This window comes from Mixophyes fleayi, chromosome 5 (assembly GCF_038048845.1).
Source record: "Mixophyes fleayi isolate aMixFle1 chromosome 5, aMixFle1.hap1, whole genome shotgun sequence".
Lineage (NCBI taxonomy): Eukaryota > Metazoa > Chordata > Amphibia > Anura > Limnodynastidae > Mixophyes > Mixophyes fleayi.
In genome coordinates, this window is record NC_134406.1 from 4,632,450 (window position 1) to 4,657,897 (window position 25,448).

Sequence of the window (25,448 nt, forward strand, 5' to 3'; positions counted from 1 at the left end):
TTTGGGTCTGTTATTGGCACCGCAGGACGATTTAGCAGTTTTTACGGATAAAATTATATTTTAAAACAAACTACTTGTCTAAACAGTGTGTGAATAAGGTTTACAAACTGCCTTTAGTAAGGACGTGTTAACACCCGTATATTGCTATTTACCTAAATGGGGAGATCGTTTGTATTCATTCAGTCCGTGTTAATCTGAGAGTTTTTCAGTGTAAACTAATGGAATTATCCTATGTTATATGTATATGTTTTTGTTAAATGTTTCTTTATACTACCAGTACCTTCTATTTGTGTTTTTTACCACAACTATTGCATAAGTATTCAGCCCTGAGTACTAGCTATTTTAATGTGTGCATGGTGTGAAATGATCCATCATTTAATTCATACTTGTGTTTGTCTATTGTGTTATCTGCTGGAAACAATACCCTGCCAGACCAGATGACACACCCTGCACAGATCAGTGTTAGTATCATCTACTTGTATCCCAGGAATCACAAAGATTCACACTCCAACCGGAATACTGCAACCCTGACACCCTGAAACCATGGATCTCTGTGTGCTGCCAGTAATTATCCTGTTGGTCTATGGTAAGATAATCTATCTATCTATCTATCTATCTATCTATCTATCTATCTATCTATTACATATCTATCTATCTATCTATCTATCTATCTATCTATCTATCTATCTATCTATCTATCTATCACATATCTATCTATCTATCTATCTATCTATCTATCTATCTATCTATCTATATTCTATCTATCTATCTATCTATCTATCTATCTATCTATCTATCTATCTATATTCTATCTATCTATCTATCTATCACATATCTATCTATCTATCTATCTATCTATCTATCTATCTATATTCTATCTATCTATCTATCTATCTATATTCTATCTATCTATCTATCTATCTATCTATCTATCTATCTATCTATCTATCTTTCTATCTATCTATCTATCCATCTCATATCTATCTATCTATCTATCTATCTATCTATCTATCTATCTATCTATCTATCTATCTATCTACCTATCCATCTATCTATCTCATATCTATATCTATCTATCTATCTATCCATCTCATATCTATCTATCTATCTTGTATCTATCTATCTATCTATCTAACTATCCAGGAGTGCACGCAGGGCGCCCCCCCCCCCCCCCAGCAGCAGCTCCGTTTCAGCAGTACTGTACTATATAGCAGCCGCAACGCTGTCAAAGAAGCGGGCGCTTCATTGACAGCGCCGCGGCTGTTGTATAGTACAGTGCCGCTTTGTGGAGCACTTCGTTAGCGGGGGGGGGGAGGGGTTTCTGGAGACTCAGATACCCACCTGCGTGCGCCCCTGCTATCCATCTCATATCTATCTATCTATCTATCTATCTATCTATCTGTCTATCTCATATCTATTTATCTATCTATTTATCTATCTATCTATCTATCTATCTATCTATCCCACATCTATCTATCTATCTATCTATCTATCTATCTATCTATCTATCTATCTCATATCTATCTATCTATCTATCTATCTATCTATCTGTCTATCTCATATCTATCTATCTATAGTCTATCTATCTATCTATCTATCTATCTATCTATCTATCTATTTATCTATCTATCTATCTATCTATTTATCTATCATTTTTAAGGCAAAACAAACACATTTTCCGTGAGTTTCCCGTGGTCTTATCTTCAGATGTAGCGTTACTTTTTCATGTTTTTTTTTTCTTATTTTTTTACATTTGAAACTAAAGAAAAAAGAAAATAGAATCATGTTTTTAAATTGTAAAAACATGATTTTCTTTACATATTGTAGATACAAGTATACACATGTTACACGACTGCTAGTTTGGAGAGATTTGATTAATCACAATGTTATATTACTGTGGATCTTACAAAACAGGTATAAAAATGATGGCATTTAATCAGAGTAGGATACAAAGTCAGAGAGATATAGATGCGGCCTGTCTGTGTGTATTGTTTGTTTAAAATGCAAATATTGTATTTTATTATTATTATTATTATCATTTATTTGTTAGGCGTCACAAGGTATCCGCAGCGCCGCACACAGTACTAACAGTAGACTATACAGGGTGACACCATACAGAACAATGAACAAAAAGTACCAATACTTCATAAACTCCGACCAGTCATATGCAGTAAAGACGGAGCGGAAGAACAGGTATGGAGACAGGAGGGGAGGGGGCCCTGCTCATACGAGCTTACATCCTAAGGGAGGGTAAACAGACCAGGCACAAGAGGAGCCAGTTGAGGCAAGAGGAGAGAAGGGAGTGATGAGCTAAAGGGAGGAGATGGGGGTTAAGTAGATGGTTGGTAGGCTTTGAGGAAGAGGTGAGTTTTGAGTGCACGTAGGAGAGAGACGGATAGAACGAGGGAGGTCGTTCCAGTGAAGGGGGGCTGCACGGGAAAGGTCTTGGATTCTGGAGTGGGAAGAGGTGATAAGGGTGGAGGAGAGGCGGCGGTCGTTGGCCGAGTGCAGGGAGCGGGCAGGAGTGTTTGTTCTTCTCTTTGTAGATATTTAAACTGTAAAATACAAAATGTAAGTTTAAAATAAACTCGATATGAGCTGCTCAAGGACATGTGATAATACAGTTATGTTATCTGTTAAATGTTCTCATTCATTACCTAATAACAAATCATGTTCAGTTACAGATAACTGTATACAGAAGAAGAATAGTTATATTGTACACATTTCCATACATAGATGTTGAAGTTGGTAAGGTATGCTGGGACCTCTAGTTCCACAATCGCTGAAAGCCAAATGTTCACTGTATCCAATAATTGTCTAATCCCAGTAGAATTAATATCACACATTTGGGTGTCTTGAATGTCTTTCCCAGCACAGAAAGGGACTTATTCATCAAGACACGTATCTGCTGATTTTGAGCATATCGTACCCAAAACTACTCTGTCCATGCCCAGAACTGGGAGGTACATCAATGCATGCAGCCCTGTCTGCTGCGTCAGTGAGCGCAAAGGACACATACTACAGCCAACCATTTTGGGGGGTCAATGTATAGCGAGGGCGTGCCAAACTCCAACGCACGCAGCCACGTCCGAATCCATCTGTGAGTGTCTCAAAGTTACTTGTTTCTCTGCCGTATCTCTTGCTCCAGCTACAGGGCTAGTCTAAGTCCTGATCAGTAGTGATGACAGTCTCGTATGCACGTATGCATGCTATAGCATGTGTTTGCAATCATGAGCATCTGTATAAATGTATTTTATTTGCAGTAGACATTAACAGCATCCTAATAAATGTATTTCATGGGGGAGGGGGGAAAGCACTTTTTTTGAACTGTTTTATCACTAATGCCTGTATAATTAACATCTGACATTAATTCAATATTTATTCTTTGTTCCTGTGCGTTCTATTGTGATTTATAATCCATATGTATTGGACGTATCCTGCAGCGTCTTGTGTAGAGCACACCAGACCTGCTCCCGATTTCAACAGCGCCTGTATCTTGAGATCAGTACCTTGGTGAATTTGTGAGTGCACAAAGCCTAAATACATGCCTGTAATACTAAACGCCGGTTGCATTCAGAATGTGTGTCTTGATGAATCAGGCCCAAAATGTCTGTTTTCTAGAACTCTACGTTTCTATGTTATTCCTGGTAACACATTTATGTCTTTGTTTTTCTGTCTTTGGACATTTCTGCACAATGGACATTTGAAAATATTATCCAGCGACACTTTGAAACAATATATTTGTCCGCGTGGTGTGACGTAGCCTCATATACTACAACCATGTTCACGGAACATAAATATAATCTAATTTTTTTGCAATTTAAATGCTCTTTAGTGAGAAGTTCATAGAAACAAACATTTGTGCGCTGAATTGCTTGGTCGCAGGTGAACAAGTGATCGCTGTCCGGAATTCTTAGTGTCCTTGTCACTTAATCAGAGAAGATGCGCTAATTTACCTATTCCATACTCAGCAAGGTACGCCTCATTCCCTTTGCAGATGATCTTGACCCTCAGATCTGTGACTACTTATCTGGTCCAAAAATAGACGAAGAACATAAACATAAGAGCATTTGAGTGGCAGCTTGGGGACATTTTCAGTTTATTAATAATCACTTTTTGTCAGGCTGATTTTTTAATTATTGGATCTATTCAGTGGGATGAAAAATTCCCCATAGATCAACTTAGGTAGAGTCCTGGTAATGTGATTCTCGCCCCCTCCTGAGCCCACCACCCTGCTCTCAATTGATCAACGAGGGGGATTCATCTGAGCAGTCTCTTCTCTTTAGTAGGGGCTTCAGGGGAAAGCAGTGGTCTCTGAGGTGTGGGAGGGGGGAACCTGCCATTACACGGCCCCCTGTTCCCCTGCACCCCCCTATTGTTACGTCCCTGGGTCCATTGATGAGTGAAGAGCTCTATTGTCGCTGTAAACAGGTGTTTTTCTAGCGTTAGGGCTTCTTATGGAAGAGCCAAGGATATGAAACCTACTCATACTCCGCACAGTGCCAACTACCATGCCACCATGCTGCCTTGGCATAGGGAAACTATGTAAGTACTGGCACAACGCCTCTTATCAGATGGCGACAACCAGCAAAAAGCTTTTTTTTGACAATAAAGAATTTTTTTTCACACATTCATTTAAAAAAAATAAAAATCAAATAAAACATTTATATATTTTAAACTGAAAGTCCAAACGTGAGCGTTCAGTTTCATCACGTGGCTCACACATGCCCACAGCTGCAGAGACCGGCCCAGCGCAGCGTTAAGTTAACTCTTATTAACGGGTGGCAATGACGCAAACGCATTACGAAAATAAAAGTCTTGTCAGCCGTGGGCTTGTGTCAATATGTTTGATGTTAAAATACGGTTTTGTTCTTTACCAATTTATATTCAGACTATTTTTTTTAAGAGTCATTATTGCGAACGTATCTACAGTCAATTATTGTTCATCATTGTTTACTTATATAGCACCAAGAAATGATGCGATGCTGTACAGATAATGCTTAGTTATTCATGTCAGTCCGTGCACCAGTGAAGCTTACAATCTAACTTCTCTCAAACTATACTATGTATATATCTCTAGTACAATATCTTTGAGTTCTACTCGATCGATTTCTTATATCTATGGATATTAAAATAGTTTTCTTTTGTGTTATTACTTTAGCCCCCATGTCTGCATTATTTATAAACGACACCACTGTGGCACCCCCCACAGGAAGCAAGAGTGACCACATGAGAAATGTCAGTGCAATTTTACCGGGGGATCCAGACCTCGTTGTCTCTCTGACCATCACCGGTAAAGACTTTGGGGAACTCAGTGTACCCACAACTCCTCCGAACAGATCGATCGGGCCAGCTGCATTACCGATTAATGTTACAAATTCTTCACCAGACACAGATGTGGAAACCCCAACAGCGTTATCTACTGTAAGAAGAGAGATCACATCATCCACATTTACTACAGGACCGCATAGCACTGATAAAACCACTACGGGGCTTCTAGGAGCGTCTACTTCACGACCACCGACTAACAAACCACCATCTACTACAGCTGCAGAAGCTGGTTCTACCACGTCTCTGGTTAGCTTAGGGCCAGCGGCCACCACCATCACATCAACCACAACAGAGATCACTAATACTTCCCCAAATTACATCTCTAATATCATCACCAGAACACACTACTCTTTATATGAGACCAGTTCTCAGAAAACCACCACATTACCAACTGCTGTCAACACCGTGTCACCAGCTGCCACCACTGCACTGACAATATCTAATACCACAGGCTCCATATCAACAGCTGCCACAACTGCATCTAAAATGTCTAATTTCACTGGATCAACATCACCAGCTGCCAAAGCTTCCCCAATAGTGTCTAATATCACTTCTACCACATCACTGGCTGCCACGGCTCCACCAATAGTGTCTACTATCACCATTACCACATCACTGGCTGCCACGGCTCCACCAATAGTGTCTAATATCACTTCTACCACATCACTGGCTGCCACGGCTTCCCCAATAGTGTCTAATATCACTTCTACCACATCACTGGCTGCCACAGCTCCACCAATAGTGTCTAATATCACTTCTACCACATCACTGGCTGCCACGGCTCCACCAATAGTGTCTACTATCACCAGTACCACATCACCAGCTGCCACAACTCCACGAATAGTGTCTAATATCACCAGTACCACATCACCAGCTGCCACAGCTCCACCAATACTGCCTATAATCACCGTTACCACATCACCAGCTACCACAGCTAAACCAATAGTGTCTGATATTACCAGTACTGTATCACAAGCAACCACCACTGCATCTAGAACTTCCAATTTCATTGGTTTCACATCACCAGCCACCACAGTTCCACCAATAGTGTCTAATATCACCAGTACCACATCACCAGCCGCCACAGTTCCACCAATAGTGTTTAATATCACCAGTACCACATCACCAGCTGCCATAGCTCCGCCAGTAGTGTCTAATATTACCAGTACTGTATCACAAGCAACCACCACTGCATCTAAAAATTCCAATTTCATTGGATCCTCATCACCAGCTTCCACAGCTCCACCAATAGTGTCTAATATCACCATTACTACATCACTGGCTGCCACCCTTTTACCAATAGTGCCTATAATCACCGTTACCACATCACCAGCTGCCACAACTGCACCAATAGTGTCTAATATCACCAGCACCATATCTCCAGCTACTACAACTGCATTTAGAACTTCTAATTTCAATGGATCCACATTGGCAGCTGCCACAGCTCCACCAATCGTGTCTACTATCACCAGTACTATATCCCCAGCTGCCACAGCTCCACCAATCGTGTCTACTATCACCAGTACTATATCACAAGCAGCCACAGCTCCACCAGTAGTGTCTAATATAACTGTCACCACATCACCAGCTGCCACAGCTCCACCAGTAGTGTCTACTATCACCAGTACTATATCACAAGCAGCCACAATTGCATCTAGATTGTCTAATTTCACTGAATACACATCGCCAGCTGCCACAGCTCCCCCGATAGTGTTTAATTTTACTGGCTCCATATTGCCAACTTTTACAACTGCACCAATAGTGTCTAATGTCATCACCACATTACCAGATCGTAGAACTTCCCCAATAAGGTCTAATATCACTGACCCCAAGTCAGCAGCTACCAAAACTGCTCCGATGTTGTCTAATATCCCAAACATCAGATCACCAGCTACCACAACCGCTCCAATAGTGCCTAATATCACCAGCACAACACCAACATCAGATGATGCAACCTCACCCTCCGCTGATACAGGGAGTAACTCCAAAGGTGAGTAACAGAACATTAATATCTCATGTAAGGTGTAGGAATTGTCATGTCAGTGTGTTAGACACAGTGACATATTCAGTGAAACAATGTCTTGCTGACCCCCCAGCATGACTCTTCCACACATCGCTGTGCTCCTGATTTTCCCGCTTTTTTAAAACCTGTCCAGCATAAATAAAATGAATAACCACTTTATCATAAAATCAATGATTCCGCCCAGGTCACTGCAATAAAGAGCTTCTGGATAAGTCGGGAGCACAATATGTTGTACTGGGTGAAATGGGGCCTGTTGGGGGGTCGGTATCTCGGCTTATATACAGTATATTGTGATTGTGTTGTGATTCACTGGGACATGAATCTGCTTTAGATCAGGAACTATAAGTTTGCTACATTTTACTTCCAGCATATAATCCTTCTGAGCTCTATGATGTCTAATTGTCCCTCGAATGCTGCTGTGGTCGGAGTAGAACATGACATGTAAAAATGATGTCACATTGACATGAGTGTAATCCGTATTATAGATGATACTCGTAGGTTTTATATCAGAGCATTTTTAGCAGCTGCTGTTTTACACACCGAAAGGGGAGGTGAAATGTTCTCTCTTTTTAGGGCCTCCACTTGAGTTTGCTGCACTGTACGGTGGGATGCAGACTGGAACTGGATTTACCAGGGGTTGATTCAGGAAGCCTCTTGTCAGGGGCAATCGCAGGATTTGTAGAGGGGGGTTTCCACACCACGCCGCCAGTGGGCGTGACCAGCATGCATGGGGGCGTGGCTATAATATTAGACAGTGCTTTGCTGCTCTCCAGCTCTTCCTATCCCCATAATATACATGGGCAATGCTGCGTACACTACTGTTAGGTGCACACAGCTCTCCCTTTTCATGCCGAAACGTGTGAAGCGGGGGCAGGGTCCAGCCACCTTAATTATACAGTGCCCCAGGCTTTTAGGGGGGTTTCCAGGCACCCACCCACACTAACCCTCTAAATAATGGACCGCACACTGTGGTTGCAAACAATCAACAGGGTGTTTATTTTGGGCAAAATAAATGGGAGAGGTCGATTTAAATATGGGGAGATTCTGGACGTGATAAATGGGACAGCGGGTAAGATAATAATCAAAGGCAACAGTATAGTAATAACGAAACAGCAAGATGGCTGCCACACGTACATTCACTGGCGTCCAAACCCTCCCACAACGCACTCATCATCATCATCAGCAGCAGCTATTTATATAGCACCACTAATTCCGCAGCGCTGTACAGAGAACTCATTCACATCAGTCCCTGCCCCATTGGAGCTTACAGTCTAAATTCCCTAATACACACACACACACAGACAGGCCGAGAGAGACTAAGGGCAATATGATAGAAGCCAAATAACCTACCAGTATGATTTTGGAGTGTGGGAGGAAACCAGAGCACCCAGAAGAAACTCACACAAATATGGTGAGAACATACAAACTCCACACATATAATGTGAAAATATAAATCGCCAATGATTTAATACAATAATCACAGTCCTGCCAATAGTAAATAGTTTGAGAGGTTAACTAGTTAACGTTGGTGCACTTGTTGAAATGTTGGCAACTTGCATTAGATCTTTGACACTTGTAATGTGTATATCTCTGACAGATAACACAGACTCTGATGTATATGCAGACCTATAAACAGGTCTAACTTGTAGAATTATAGGTATAGCGCTCTTTTCTTAATGCAGCACTAATGGTGTCACATTGTTTGATGTGTTATTATTTATCTCTCTCTTTGGATGAAGATGAAGCTCTCAGTCACTGTTGGGTCATGGACTAACTGCACGCCTGATCTTGCTAGCTGTCCCTCTCTGTTCACACACAATTTGCTAAGAGCGGAAGTCTCTCTCTCTCTGCACATAGGCCATGTCCCTTGGATTCCTCGTTGTAAATGGCCTTAAGGCTGCCTGTTCATAGAGGTAATGGGAAAACCAGAAGAGGGCAGTATTGTGAATGACAGAATAAAGCAGGGAGAAGCAGCACTGGGTCACGTAGACCGGCAGATAAATGACAAGTAAGGTGGAACGCCGGCTATCACCTATATCTAGAAATAATCATAAAATACCCATTTCACAGGTAATGGCCATAATACATGGAGTATTAGGGGCTGAGCGCAGTATTGGGTGTGCAAACGCAGCCTGAGTACAATAAGGGCTGGTTAGCATCATTGTGAATGGTGCAGACCTGCACGGATATGCAGCTACGCCGGCCAGCAGCTGTATCTTGTGTAAGTGGCTGAGCTCTGGTGTTCAGATACATTCTGATGATGGTGATGATGAGGATCATTAGCGCACACCTTTTTGTTGTATGCCCCCCTCCCGCGTCACCATACATGACCCCTCCCTCGTCACCGTACATGCCCCCCTCCCGCGTCACCAAACATGACCCCTCCCACATCACCGTACATGCCCCCCTCCCTCGTCACCAAACATGACCCCTCCCACATCACCGTACATGCCCCCCTCCCTCGTCACCAAACATGACCCCTCCCACATCACCGTACATGCCCACCTCCCTCGTCACCGTACATGACCCCCTCCCTCGTCACCCTACTTGCCCCCCTCCCTCGTCACCCTACTTGCCCCCCTCCCTCTTCACCCTACTTGCCCCCCTCCCTCGTCACCATACATGACCCCTCCCACATCAACGTACATGCCCCCCTCCCTCGTCACCAAACATGACCCCTCCCTCGTCACCCTACTTGCCCCCCTCCCTCTTCACCCTACTTGCCCCCCTCGTCACCCTACTTGCCCCCCTCCCTCGTCACCCTACTTGCCCCCCTCCCTCGTCACCCTACTTGCCCCCCTCCCTCGTCACCCTACTTGCCCCCCTCCCTCGTCACCATACTTGACACTTACGACTGCTTACTAGTAAGGTGGGAAGCAGGGGATGGACATAGGCAATGTACAGTACGGACTACACCGATGTGGCTGATTGAAGTTCAGGTTATCTCTTAAGCACGTATTGTTGTTATCCATATCACTTGCACCAACTCCACGGCAGGTAGCTGGTGCCGACTGATAGTGATGACTACATGTATTCCAGCCAGAACGTGTGTTTGCAAATAAGAGAAACTATAAAAAAGCACTTTATGTACAGTACACATTACATCCTGATTTATGTATTTCATGTAAAAAAATAAACGCAAAAAAATACTTTTTTAAAACACATATTTTTATTGATGATTATAGTATTAAAAATTGTTCATTTATTATATAGGACTTTTTTTTGCCTGCGTTCTGATAGCCTTGTATATTGCACATATGCTGCAGTCTGCTCTTTGTATCTGCATATGGCAAATATTGTATATCCAGAGCGTACTTACGCCCAGATACATATGGAGATGTTACTTGAGATCCGCTTGTGTTTGAAGAGGACATACGTTCGCACAAGTTACTTGTGGGTTTTTTTCTGCACATCCATCTGCTGGGGTCCTGGTCATGTGATCACTACCGTTAGACATATTGATCCACTCGCTTCATCCTTTTTGTACCAACCTCTGACATCTTACATGTAATAACTCTGCCCTCTATGTACGTTACGTGTTTCTGCTGACATGTACTAATCACAACCACTGACTGACGTACTAATAATGTATTTTGCCTACAGGGACTGTGTTGTTGAAGGTGAAGTTGAAGATCTTTCCTTCTGGCAGCCTTGATGATACAATGCATGCAGTTTTACAACAGGTAATTTAATAACTCTGAGCTACATCCAGACCCGGGAAACTGAAAGGACTGTGTTTTTGTAATTGTTTGTTTAAAATGAGGATGATGTTCCTGTGACTGCAATAAGACAGTCTTAGGAGATGGTAATCAGACAACAGCTTTGTCTTACTGTAGGACTAGGTGTAAAGGGCTCTTAACCTTCTTTGTGGGAGTCTCAAAATTTCCTGAGGTTTTTACTGCGTGAAGGGAAACAAACGCACAATATAGAGCAGGTGGTACCATAAACCACCTGAATAAATATCAATATTCTGCTCACTTTTAATTAGCGAGAAGATGCTTTCAGATCACAACATGGTGATTTCTCCTTACATTTCTCAATGGTCTTTTCTATCAAAGTTTTATTTATCCAAATTGCTAAAATAGAGTAAAATCATCAATACATTTGTATTAAGAAAGTCATTGGACTTACACTGCGTTCAGATTGTAATAGTTCTATGTAGTTGCGAAACGCGTAGATCGTGGCTAATGTTTTGCAACTCTTCTGCTTTGCAGAAATTATTCTTTCGCCTATCATCTATTAGAATGGATATATGCAGATGAAATCTGAACAACGAGTGAGCGCAATGACTGTCATTTAAAAGAAATGTATTTATGACTTTACACTATTTTAGCAGTTTATGTTTTAGTTAAATGGAACTTCTGAAAGATATGTATGGAGGAATCCCCATGGCTGTGATCTAGAAGCCTCGTCTCACTGATTAAAGGTGAGCAGAATATTTTATATTTTGTCATGTGGTAAATGCAATTATTGGCACACTCTGCACTATGGGGTTTAATTTTAAAGTTCCTTCCAATAACTAGATAGAGGAAATTTGGAAATTCACACAAAGAAGGATATCCTCTGCCCCAACAGATATCTCTACCAGATCTTATCCTATTGAAATAGGGTGAGCAGCATATTGTCAGATATATGGTTACACGCTATATTTCATTTTGCTATTTCATAGTTCATTCTGCGCTGAGTAATACATTTTTAATGGTTTAATGCACCGTGATTTATGTCTTTCATTATTCCTTGCTGTTTTGGTGCTGGTCTTTTCTATATATTTTCTGGTAATAAGCAAGGTTAGATGTATGTTTATCTCTTTATAAATATATAGCACCCTTTATATAACATCATCATATTACACAGCGCTGTACAGGGAATATTAACTCATTCACATCAGTCCCTGACTCACTGGAGCTTACAGTCTAAACCACAGAACAAACACGCACCCGCTAGGGACCATTTTCATCATCAGCCAATTTACCGGCCAGTGTGTTTTTGGGGTAAGACAAAGTGCCCCAGGCTTACGCAGTCTTTGACTTTCCCCAAATTATCATCACCCAATGCTGACGACCGCAGGTTTTCTACCTGTAAAAATAACAATATCAGTTTTAATTTGACAGACAGCAGATCCATCTCCACAGCTGCAATCATCTGTTTCTGGGAACTGCTGAGATGTTACAGGATAAGAATAACGTCTAAACTGTCTGATACAATGTATCTCATTCTATACATAATATGCAGCTCTCACTATCTGCTCTTATTCTCTGAGCTTTGTAGTTTTATATCGCCTAAAGAACATTTGAAATGCCTGTGAGGGTTCCACTGGGGGAGGGGTGGGAATGTCCGAACGCCCAAACGCCATAGGGGAGGAAGGCTCCTGACTTTCTGTGCAGGGCACTCGTTTTGCTGTAAGGGGGAAAGGGGAAAGAATTGGAGGGACAGCTCCACAAGGTGAGTGCACCAAGAGAACAGCCCTTGCCGCGGCTATACACACGTACGCAAGTCTACGATGGTGACTACCTCTATCTTTTTGCGCACCTTGTCTTACGACCAGCACCTGTAAAACAGGAGAGACAGTACAAAGACAATCCCTTTCTCAACACCCCAGATACTTACTCAATACCGAGGGACTGCTGTGGAACACACCGTACCTTGCTTCTCCTCATGTAGACCACTCCCACCTCCTGAGATGCTATACCCCACGGGCGGGCCTTCGCTGCGGCCCGACCCCTGGCTGTTAAGCCCGCCTTGTCCTGGGGCGCAGCACTTAGGTGCCCTTCCGGACGGATGAAGGGGTTCTGTAAACCACTCCAGACTCTACTTCTTAACTACCAAGGGACCGAGTGTCCCCTACACTACTTCGGGACCTAGCGTCCCTCTAGACCTGGGCCGAATGCCCACGATCAACTATCTGGGCCTATTGGCCCACTAACCATCAGGGATGTTATATCTCTCTAACTGCAAGGACCCAATGTCTTGCTTCACTACAGGGCAGACGTCCTGCTACCCTCGCGGGTGCCTATAGCCCCCCTCGCCCAGAGGCCTCTGCCTCTCTACACTCAAAGGGCCTCGTGCTCTGCTATGTTCCAAGGGCCTCGTGCCCTCCTAAAGCCCAGGGCCACTTGCCCTCCTAAAGCTCAGGGCCTTGCGCCCTCCTACCGCTCAGGGCCTTGCGCCCTCCTACAGCTCAGGGCCTTGCGCCCTCCTAACTAACAAGGGCCTAACTATGGGGCCTTGTGCCCTGTAAACCCTTACAGTGGCCACCCCTAACTGTGCCACAGGCCTAGTGCCTGACCGGTGCCCCCGGGCTTTGTGCCCAACCTAATTGAGTATTTTATGCTCACCTGCTCCGCACAGGAAACTCAGCTTGACTCGCCGCCTTTGGTTCTTACAGGTTCTCAAGCCGCCGGCGCCTGTTCTCCTCTTCTGGAGTCTTCTAGGAAGGGGTGCTCTTAGCCCTTACAAGGGCTTCCAGCCGACGTTCTCCTCATCAGCGTCTTCTCCTTCTTCAGGTGGCAGGGTAGCTTACAGCCCTTACAAGGGCTCCCTGCCGCTTCCGTTGCTGGAAGTCCTCTTAATTCCTATCGACTGCCGGACTGCAGAATTGGCAGTGCCCGGTGGCTCATAAAACTGCGGGCGCGCCCGACGTCATCAGCCATCGCTGCGAACCCTTATTGGCTCGTGGCGGTGGCACCAATAGTTGAAATAGCCAGTCCGGCCACTGATTGGCTTGCAGCCAATCAGGGCTCATTTGCCTGCTGCCACTGGGACCTGCAAAGGAAGAAAAGGGATACTCACTGCTGGAACGCCGGGCCAGTGAGTATCTCTCTCCATCTTCTGTCTTCCACGGGGCACTCCTCCGCATGCCAACAATAACTGAGATTATGTGGGAGATTTACTAATCTGTGGTTTCATGTGCGGTTTGTGAACTATGCTATTTACTAAAGGGCCAAATCGCACGTCAAAATCAATGTATCGCAATCACCCGATCTGAAACACAATCCTGATTTTTCAAATAAGATGCATACAGCTCTGGTAGGGCCTGTGTACAGCTCTGCAGAATATGGTGGCGCTATAGAAATAAACAATAATATTAATAGGTCTCCTCTGAAGTGATGTCCATTTTACCATGTCCTTATCTGTGTGGAGTTTGTATGTTCTCCCCGTGTTTGCGTGGGTTTCCTCCGGGTGCTCCGGTTTCCTCCAACACTCCAAAACATACTAGTAGGTTAATTGGCTACTATCAAAAATTGACCCTAGTCTCTCTCTCTCTGTCTGTGTGTGTGTGTGTGTGTGTGTGTGTGTGTTAGGGAATTAAAACTGTAAGCTCCAATGGGGCAGGGACTGATGTGAGTTCTCTGTACAGCGCTGCGGAATCAGTGTCGCCATATAAATAAATGGTGATGATGATGATGATGATTTACTTACACCTCAAGGAGCATCTTATCCTGTGTCCTCGATCTCTCTGGAAAGACAAGAGACTCAGCAGTCCGGGGTCGTTGCTTTAGGTCGTTTGGCAGAGCCGTGTAATACATGTTGGTCTCCCAGCAGGTTTACTCAGTTACCAGTGTCATGTTTTGAAACTTTCTGTCAGTAAACGTGTAGCTTGTTAATAACGTGTGCGTGTTTCCTGCTCGGATACAAGGAAATGATGTTAGAAAAATAATCACAAAGCTCATCGGTGTTATTTTCCCATTATTTATGTATACAATGTATATTACATGAATGTGTTATCTAAGCCGCATAGTATTGGCATAATGCAGTGATGGGCAACAGGGGGCCCTCCGAGCCTTCCCCTGCGGGCCCCTGTGGCTTCCTGCGGCTCCCTGTCATCCCCTGTGTCCTCCTGCTCCTTCCTGCTTTATTGTCAGATGTGTGTTATAGCGTGTAACCCTTGTGTAATATGCCTGATAATACGTTATTACTGATAGGGGTCTCTTTCTTTCATTATTTGTATTCTTTTACCTTATTACTGATCGTCAGGGTAATGTGTGGCCCTTAAGAAGGTTAGAGGGCCACCTATGCAGGCCCGGCGCTCCCATTAGGCAACGTTAGGCAGTTGCCTAGGGCGCCGGGCTCTGGAGGGCGGCACTGAAGCGGGGGACCCAGTAATAATTTATAAATAAATGCTCCCGCTCGCTCGCCCGCCCCGCTCGCTCGCCCGCCCACCCACTCGTTTACCCACTCGCTATAATGCGGTGCTGCACTGTAGCAGCACCGCATTTTAAAATTTACCCGGCGCCTGGCAGCGTCGTGACGTCACGACGCACGACGCTGCCAGTGTAGAGGAGACAGAGAAAGAAGACAGAAGCGAGGAAGAAGAGAAAGGAAGGAAAATGAAGAAGTTAAGGTGAGTACAGGAAAGAGGAGGCTACAGATAACAGGAGGGGACGGGGGACGGATGCTATACATAGGGAGGAGAGCGGAGGCTACAGAAAGAGGGGGGAATGGAAGCTACAGTAAGGAGGGAGAATAGAGGCTATACAAAGGGGGGGAGAATGGAGGCTACATAAAGGGGGGAGAATGGAGGCTATACAAAGGGGGAGAATGGAGGCTATACAAAGGGGGTGAGAATAGAGCCTATACAAAGGGGGGGGGGGAAATGGAGGCTACAGAAAGGGGGGGGAGAATGGATGCTACAGAAAATTGGGGGGGAGGAGGAGGCTGGAGAAAATAGGGAGACGGGGGATAACACTTAGAAATGTCCTTAAGATAGAGACTCTGGGGTCTTGTACTAAAATAGTGCCGTGACAAAATGCAGCTATGCATAATGAAGCACAGCTTTAATTCACCTTGCTGGGGCTACTCTAGGATAGTTAAGGAACCATTTATGTGCATTAGTATTTGCCCTCTATTTGGCTCTCCTCTGTTGCCCTCTATTAGTATAATTAATTTTACATCTGCAGAATACATTAACAAATGCAAATAAAATAGAACGGTCTAGATTATCTGTCATTTAGATTACCTTTCTCTATTTATTTGCATGTGTTAGTATATTTAATATATCATCTACAGAATACATTAATAGACAGCAACAGAGGAGAGCCAAGGAGTGGGCAGGGGGGCATGTGAGTAAAGCTGGTGTTATGTGGCTGGCATATGTGACACAAGCTGATGGGCAAGGGGGGACATATGTGAGAACAGCTAGTGGGCAGATGGGCATGTGTGAGTGAAGTTGGTGGGCAGCGGGGTACATGTCAGTGTGTAACAGGTGAGTGATGTCATGTTTTCTTTTCTTTTGTTTGTTTTGCTCTGAAGTCTCCCCTCTAGATATCCTGTGTTTGCTCCTGGGCAGCAGTGAAGCCTGGATAGCATTCTGCATCAGACATCAGTGCTGCGTCAGACATCTGGACTGCATTGTAGCCAGCCAAGAGGAGGTAAGAGTTATTATTTTTAAGTGTGTTAGTGGCTGGGAAATTAGAATTTTTTTTATTTGGGGGGGCGGCAATCTTAAGCTTTGCCTAGGGTGCCGGGCAACCTTGCACCGGCCCTGCACCTATGTCCCCTGAAGTGTATCAGGTTGCCTATCACTGGCATTCAGTGATGTCCCATCAACACTGAAAATCATCATTAACAACAGGGAAGGTCTTTAGCCAAAGATTAAATGGGCAAAATCGTCATTTGTAAAAATTAAACTAATGGGCTGATTTACTATAGCGCTTTCTGTATCGCCCTAAGCGTAGGGCAGTGTACTGGCAGCACCGCTATAGTAGATCTGTTATTGCCATCTCCTGATGCCATAACAGAAGATAAACATTGAAAAATACTTTGAAGAATGCATTTTGTTTTCAACTTTTAAGGGTTTTTAAATAGTTTTTTCTTTTTTTTAATATTTTTAATAAGATTTTTTTGAACACAGACTCGTATCCCCTAGACTGGCCCGGAAAACTATTTTATTGGTAAATTATGGCCATAAGAGGTATTTTATCGTTACAATAAGTAGCAGTAAATAAAGCCTTAAGGGGATGTATTGATACATTGGACTGTATGTCTGCTGCCCGTGATTAATACGTCCACTTTTGCCTTAGATACATCTGTCTCCTTATTGAAAGGGACATGATACAAACTAACTCTCCCTCTCATACAAACCATGCGTTATGTTAGCTTTGCATATAGTGTTTAAGAAGCAAACTAGTCATGTGTCTGCCTGGTACTACTTCCAAAACATCAATACAGGTATGAATGGCAAATTCAAATTACTCACCCTTACCTACAAAGCCCTCAACAACACCACCCCTTCATACATCTCAAATCTCATATCAAAATACTCTCCCTCCCTCCCTCTTAGATCTACCTCTGACCTGCGCCTTGTCTTGTCTCTGGTAACCACCTCTCACTCCCTCCTACAAGACTTCTCCCGTGCTGCTTCCCATTTATGGAATTCCCTACCAAGCACAATCAAACTTTCCCACAAATCTTTAGATCTTTAGATGCTCTTTGAAAACCCATCTCTTTTTTTTAGAGCTTACCTTATCCCTGATGATTTTATTCACACTAATACACACTCACAACTGTCTCATTCTCCACTCTGAGCCACACTCGCTCCTCTTGTCCCAGCTGTGCCCTCCTCCACTTAGAATGTAAGCTCTGTAATGAGCAGGGTCCTCCATACCCTTTGTGTTCATGTCTGCATTTATGCTGTGTGCCTTGTATGTCCCTGATTTATGTATGTCATGTTTTCCCTACTGTAAGGCGCTGACGAGCACTTACAAATCTACAATAATAATAATAATAATAATAATAATAATAATAATGGTGGAATTATATTATGTCATCATTTTATTTCTCCATTTTACCAATAATCAATCTCAGGAAATAACTCTTATACAAGTCCTTGCGGCTTTCTAACAACTCTTCTACTTCTTGTGAGGCCCCCACAATATCAAATAATGTTTACCAGAGCCCCTGTGTCCAGTTTAAAGTCACCAACGCATTTCTTAGTTTCAGTAAAACTTACAATTAATTTCTGTGTGCCTGTCATTTACACCAACAACCCATGCTGGAGTCTGTGACACGGTCCTCACCGCGTACTGCGCACAATGTCACTGATTATACTTTTATGCAAAATGTTTTCGTTTTAACCTTAATCCGGGCAGCCCTGTGGTGCATGGCGGGTTCCACACCTTTTGCGATGAAATGTCGCTTTCTTTGTTGTTTGTTTCCTTCTTCGTGTTTCCCTTTGTCCACCCGAGGACTGTGGGTTCCGAGCCTCCACATGCTAGCTGTGCAATGCACAACTACACCACTTTCCCTGAGAGTAATGAGCATTTATTTCAAAAGTGTATCTCATTGTATCCAACGTTATCCAATAAACAACCGTTGGCAGAGCCGTACACATCTTGAAATGCTTCGACTTCTGCAGCAGCAGCATATGTACCTGGTTTATGACAAGTCATCATTATCAGCTTGTATTTGCACCTTCCCTGTCTCAGGTCTAAAATATATGCCTCCTAAGATGCCGTCATGAGCATAAACACACCTTTACTGTACTCGGCCAATGTTTGCATGCACTTCGACTCCCACTTCCTACCTCTCCAGTCGCAGGCAAAAGTAAGTGACAGAACTGCCACAGAGTCAAAACAGGCGTCTAATTTCTGGCCATGAACCGAGCAATTTCATGCAAGATACGTTATGCAAAGTGACGTCCTTCCACTCTGCACCAGACCCTCTGTGTCTAGTGACATATGTTAGTGTATAGTGCGCTTTGACCATCTCCTTAGTTGCGGCCCGAGTCCCAGGTGGTCCTGTCTGCATATGTACCACCATATACAAGAGTGCATAAGCATATCCATACTGCATGTATACTGCCTATTGCCTGATTGCCAACTGTGAGTACCTGCATATAGCTAGTGTTATTCAAGTTCAATAAACAGAAACCTGTTTAAGTTCAAAAGCGTTGTGGCTTCACATCCACTTTAACACCACTGACACCTGTAATTGCATCAGAAGGTATAACCAACAATAAATTCCTGCTCACATAAGTTGGATGTATTTTTAGCTCAGTAACAAACTGTAGAATTGACATCTCTCTGCGCTGCTCCGCAAAGTGAGCCGCATCGGTGCAGAATAGGACGTTCCGCAGAAGTGCAAAGTTTCAGCGACACAATCTCCAAGTTCCGCTTTTGCTGCACAATTCTGCGCTGTCTTTGTTAACTTGCATTTTGCTGCATTTATAGACTATGTTTAGAGCTAAAAAGAGGACGGCCAATTCTTTCTGCTGTGCAGTGCAGTGGGGGGGGGTTGGATGGTGAAATTAAAAAACAACAGAAAAAATCCTGCGCTGAGCTATAGGAAAGCATAAATATACAAACAGCTGGATAAGAGAGAAGGGTAAATGCCAAACCCTAAGGCTAGAATACAAGGTATGAAAAATAATTCTTACAGCGCTAAAGTGAATAAATATACAAGAGGAACTAATGTCTGAACACAATCAATAATGGTATGGAATCAAAGAATAATATAACCAATCATTTAATATATCTTTTTACTAATCTTTTTTTTTTATCATTGATCAATTAACCTCTATGAGACCGGTCTCTTGTGATTTTTAATTTTTATGCTATTGTATTTTTTTGTTTTTCACTGATATATTAAATTATTGGTTATATTATTCTTTGATTCCATACCATTATTGATTGTGTTCGGACATTAGTTCCTCTTGTATATTTATTCCCTCTAGCGCTGTAAGAATTGTTTTTCATACTTGGATGGTGAAAAGGCCAAATTCCGCAGGCAACACATACAAAATTTCATGACTAAATGCAAAGAAATATGCAATGACAATATGACTGATCTCTAAAATATACAGATCTATATCTTTATTTATCTTACCTGGCATCATCGTGTATTTCTAGGTGATGTTTGTTAATAAAGTTTTGGCAACATCAAAGACAAAACCTGTTTCTCTTGGGCTTCAAAATACTTCTGTGCAGTTCAATGACAGAGTAATTCCTGAGCAAACAGATAAAGTGAGTCAGTCCTGAGGCTGAATATAAATATATTCAGGATGAGAGAATAGTTTTATCTCTCGTACATACTGTCTGGGTGCCCTATTGGCTATGGCACGCAATAGTTAGAGCATCAGTCTTCCAACACCCCCTAAGGAGACGTTACATTAAATGTGAAATCTTGTTTCACTGACACAGCCCTCTGACGTGATAGGACTTCCTGTGTCCAGCCAATAGGAGGGTACCCTACGCGTTTCGTTTAACAACTTCATCACGGTGTCAGCGTGGTTTCAGATACGCTCTGCTTTTATTTACCCATTACTTGTGTGCAATAAACCTTTAATGAATTTTATATGAGGGAAAGAATCCATACTTGCCAACTCTCCCTGAATGTCAGGGAGACTCCCTGAAATAGGGGTGATCTCCCTCACTCCCTGAAGAGTCTGGCATTCTCCCTGATGCTGAGCCAGTACAAGACGTGGTTGGCTTCACCATCTGTGGCATGATGACACAGTTCAGACATTGTGTCCTATGTCCATGTATTGATGCCTATGGTGGTGGCCATTTTCATGGAGACCAAGATTTAATCAAAGACTGACAGGTAAGACAACATGACTTCAGTAATGGAGACAGAAATGTAAAAGACACTTCAGCCTTTAGAGATTCATTACCTGATTTTCTTTAGCGCATAGTTGCCTACTCTCCCAGAATGTCCTGGAGACTCCCGCATTTCTGGGAGACCTCCTGGGAGAGCAGGGCAACCTCCCGGTTCTTGCCCCCGCAATAGATAAGTCGCAGGGGCGGGGTTTAATGACGCAAATATCGTGTCATCTTAGCCCCGCCCCCTGCTGTATTTGGCCACAATTGTGACAGTCGTTTAGGGGCAGGGTCAAAATGATGCAATTCATCAAGACCCCCCCCCCAACCTTCCCCGGATCTACCTGAAGCCAACGAGGAAAAGTTGGCAAGTATGAAAGAGCCCAGCATTCCCAAGGGGGATTAGCAGGAGCCTTTCCAGAGAAGCTAATTGTGGCTGCGTTAACTGTACGCAGTTTTATTATTTATATATATATATATATATATATATACCTCCATAAACACAGTATATATACATATACATGGTGCCACAGTACCTGGGACTTGTTTCATTATATATATATATATATATATATATATACTTGGGGAGATGAGAGACAGGAACACATCTATGATCCACAGGGAGGGACTATCCACCAGTAAGCAGTGCACCAGCAGGGCTGACCCCATAGTCACTGCAATGTGGATCGCCCACTAGATTCCCTACGCGCCCTGCCGCTGTCCAGCTCTTGGTCAGGCTTACTTTCCCAACACTCCTCGAAGACCAAGGCGGTCAATAAATAATCACTTCTAAATCTAAAGGCCGTTACTAGCTTCTAATTCTCCAGAACCTCTTGCTTCTTACAACACTGTTGAACCCTCACCTCTCATATAAACACTACATGATCTTGGTTCTCATCCTACCTATCTAATCGCTCTTTCAGTGATAATGTCTGTGGACGCCACTTCTCTTGGAAAACTAATAAGCTCCTTTGGATTTCAGTATCATCTCTATGCGGATGATACACAAATCTATCTATCCTCTCCTGATCTCTCACCATCTGTGTTGTCTCGCGTTACTGACTGTCTTTCTGCCATTTCATCTTGGATGTCTTCTCGCCAACTCAAACTCAATCTTTCAAAAGCTGAATTAATAATATTCCCACCCAACAATAGAAGCTTCCTGCCTGACATTTCTATTTCTGTTAAAAACATGACCATTAATCCCACCACGCAAGCTCGCTGCATAGGTGTGATCCGTGACTCAGAATTATCCTTTGTTCCTCAAATCCAATCTGTATCCAAATCATGTTACATACATCTAAGGAACATATCCAGAATATGCACATATCTCACACAAAACACTCGTCATCTCCCGCATCGACTATTGCAATTCCCTCCTTATTGGTCTTCCCTGATCTACACTCTCACCCAAACAGACTTATTTTCCTTATAAAACGTTCTTCCGCTCACTCACCACACAAGTATCGCCATTGTCCTTGTTCCATTATCACTATTGCAGAATGGCAATAACAGATTTTTTTTTATTATTGTTTTAATAAAGCATTTTTTAAATCGTAAATAACTTTAAAATATTTCTGTGCTTTTTTTTAGATTTTTATCTATTTTCTTCTATTTATTTTATTTAATTTTTTTATTAGTGGAACTGAAAGCCCAAGTATTGGCTCTCAATTACAATGAGCCTGTGAATTGGCTCCAGCCATATTTTATTGATAAATTGTGGTGATTAGTGATTTTCTATCGCCATAGGCAATAGGCACTTTAATCTGAATACATTATCCATCTGTTTGCCAAATTCATGACCATCTAATTAATACCTTTGTTTCACAGACTTGCCTCATGCTTGCTCAGCATCTCCCCGCTAAAGATTTAACTTTGACCTGGACACAGAACAAGACATCGTTGAATTGTGGATCAATCCTTGGAATCAACTGTTAAACTAAGTAACAATAACTTAACACGAGGGGACTCGTGTGTTTGGACGCTAATCCCTGGACTAAGCTTTTAATTAGCAAATTTCTAATTTAAATTTCCTGAACGCAATTTTCAAACATTCTATGACATTATTATTCGTCCACAAGCTACTAGTAACAAACAGAGATGGACTAAAAGCGCATTTGTCATCCATACACACAGTGCAGTAGACGTTTGTCCTAGAATTTATGGGACTGCAGACTGACAATTCTCTCCAGTGATATTAAGATCAGCCTCTTTTAGTTGCTGAAAATTGGGGCTCTCTTGTAAGCGAGGACATTAGTGAAGTCAATATTGTTCAATGGTGACCTCCAATGTTTGTAGATGACAGGTACATTTGGTAGAAGTTTTATAATAAATATTCAAAGTGTCACATTTAGATTTCAAGATGCAAATATCCCAAAAAGTTACAACTTGTATGTCAACTGCATATTTTATATGTAGGTCATTCCCATTTCATGTACTAGTAAAACTATCAAGAACAGTCTGGGAACCATCCAATAAAATAAAGTATAGCGACAACAAGACAATATTTTCTGTAAAATTTGAATTTGCCTCTCTAAAAACAATAGTCTACTCCTGCCAAGCAAGATGCATATAAAGATTCTGCTTGTTGGGGCACAGGGTCGGCCCATAGCTGTACCTTGGATCTGTAGGTAAAATGCGTCGTTAAAGGTTAAATAATATTTAAACAAAAGCGTAACAGTTCATCTGTCATACAATAATGCTTTATAGCTTCAATTACATAATTATGGCTAAATAAAGTATATAATTATTCTAAACTATGTGAAATATGCAAAGTGTCAGATTCAGTGCCATGTGGGGTTGAATTACTGCATAGAAGATAAGCAGAACTCGAAGATTGTATTGCTGGATCTTTGCAATTATCGTGCAGATCACACGAGTCTTTTGATCAGATATTGCCAGAGTGTGTATGCTCCCACAATCATGTTTTATCTTACCAAAACACATTGTATCTGTTTTCTAAACTTCCTAAAAATCACGATCAATGATGGAGCGATGTCGGACAAATGTGGCAGTGTGTACGCACTCACGACCAACAGCGTAGGCAGATATCTGTAGAGTGCACAGAGTCACAGTCTTTTCAGCAGGTGGTTATAAGCGATGAAGAGCACAGATCTGAAGGTAAATTGTGTAGGTGTGTACGCATTAATCGGCATAATCATCAGGACTTTCAGTCATTAGAGAAATCGCTGCAGAAATTGCATCTGAAGTAGGATTGCAAAGGTCGGTACCCAGTTAAGTGTCGCAGTGATATCCATTGAACATATCCATAAGACAAAACAACTTTCCATAGACTCAATAAGTGATCTCTACTTGTACGGTCTCTCTCATTTCTCTGCTGTTTTTGTGATGAAATTAATTGCAAAGTTCAGTTATAATTAATACACGCCATGAGACTGATGTAGAGTTGGATGCAACGTACATCAAACACGCAGATATAAAATGCGTCTGTAAACCCGCCGCAAATATGGAGCTCTGCCGAGCTGGGTAGTAAGATACCTGCTGCTCAGCATAATATATAAATTACTGGATACTGGATGAAGATACGCTTAAAGCATATAATCATTTCTAAGCGTATTATGCAGTAAAGAGACAACAGTCATCCTCAGCTTACGTGTTAATGTTTTTTTTGTTTTTTTTTTAAATAAAGCGTACCCCCCCTCGCAAGCGTGTGACCAGCAGTACCGCACATATCCATGGCTGGTAGCAGCAATTTCAGGGAGGACAAACAGTGAAAGCCGTTACCAGCACTAGGCTGAGATGGTGACCCCCTCCCCCATCACAATGTCACAATCTCAGCCAGTCCCAGGCTGTTCAGCATCGAGCTGGATTTCCTAGGGCAACAGACAAGGTGGTTTGCTGATGGCTTCTGTTTTTAAGTGACTAATTATAGTAATCCCCAGGCAATGACAAAGGAGCAGGTGAAGCTCTCACAAAGCAGAAACTAGTGGGAAAGTTTTGAATGTTAATGTTGATGAACCTGTTTCTGCTTCAATGAGTCTTTTCCTTTCATGTGACAAAGCATTCGATCAATACACTGGAATTTGTATATCTAAACAAGACATCAGCATCTGTAACCCACTCCGTACATAGAGACCTAGTGCAGAGCAGAGTGCTCCCCTCGCTGTACTGATATATGCAAATTATTATTGAACCGATCTGTCTAGAGACTTGCGGAACAATTTTGAGATATGGATCATGTACACAACAAAACACTAAGACAAGTAGATGTTGGGGGCTTCACAGATGCTCCTGAGTGCAGTGGGATAGTAGCGTTACAAACTGTGAATTGCATGCAGAACTCAGAAGTGGTACTGTGTATTTGTCCATACGTTTAGACTAAGAGCAGTTACTGATAACTGCAGCCAGCAAACAGAATCAGAGATGTGACACTATGTATTTGTCCATACTTTAGATTAAGAACAGTTACTGAGAATTACATCCAACATACAGAATGAGGGAAGGGATAATATGTAGCAGATACTATTGTGTTGTATCCAAGACACAGAATATAGTAAGTGGCACTGTGCAGAAAACAAATGAAAACAAATTCCTCATGG

At 42.5% G+C, this 25,448-nt stretch overlaps 1 protein-coding gene across 3 annotated transcripts; it reads left to right on the top strand.

The window, feature by feature from the left end:
- The first annotated feature begins 452 nt into the window (after positions 1-452).
- Positions 453-23,594, top strand: LOC142158043 (uncharacterized). 3 transcript variants are annotated; one of them, XM_075211628.1, is made up of 5 exons: positions 453-586; positions 5,162-7,163; positions 7,215-7,321; positions 10,958-11,037; positions 22,720-23,594. In XM_075211628.1, the coding sequence occupies exons 1-5, from the start codon at positions 544-546 to the stop codon at positions 22,825-22,827; spliced, it is 2,340 nt and encodes a 779-aa protein (XP_075067729.1). In that variant the 5' UTR covers positions 453-543; the 3' UTR covers positions 22,828-23,594. The 3 variants fall into 3 exon arrangements, with proteins under 3 accessions (XP_075067729.1, XP_075067728.1, XP_075067727.1); XM_075211627.1 differs by adding an exon at positions 2,051-2,193 and having other exon boundaries at positions 454-586; positions 5,162-7,321; positions 22,720-23,592; XM_075211626.1 differs by having other exon boundaries at positions 454-586; positions 5,162-7,321; positions 22,720-23,592.
- Positions 23,595-25,448: the final 1,854 nt, after the last annotated feature.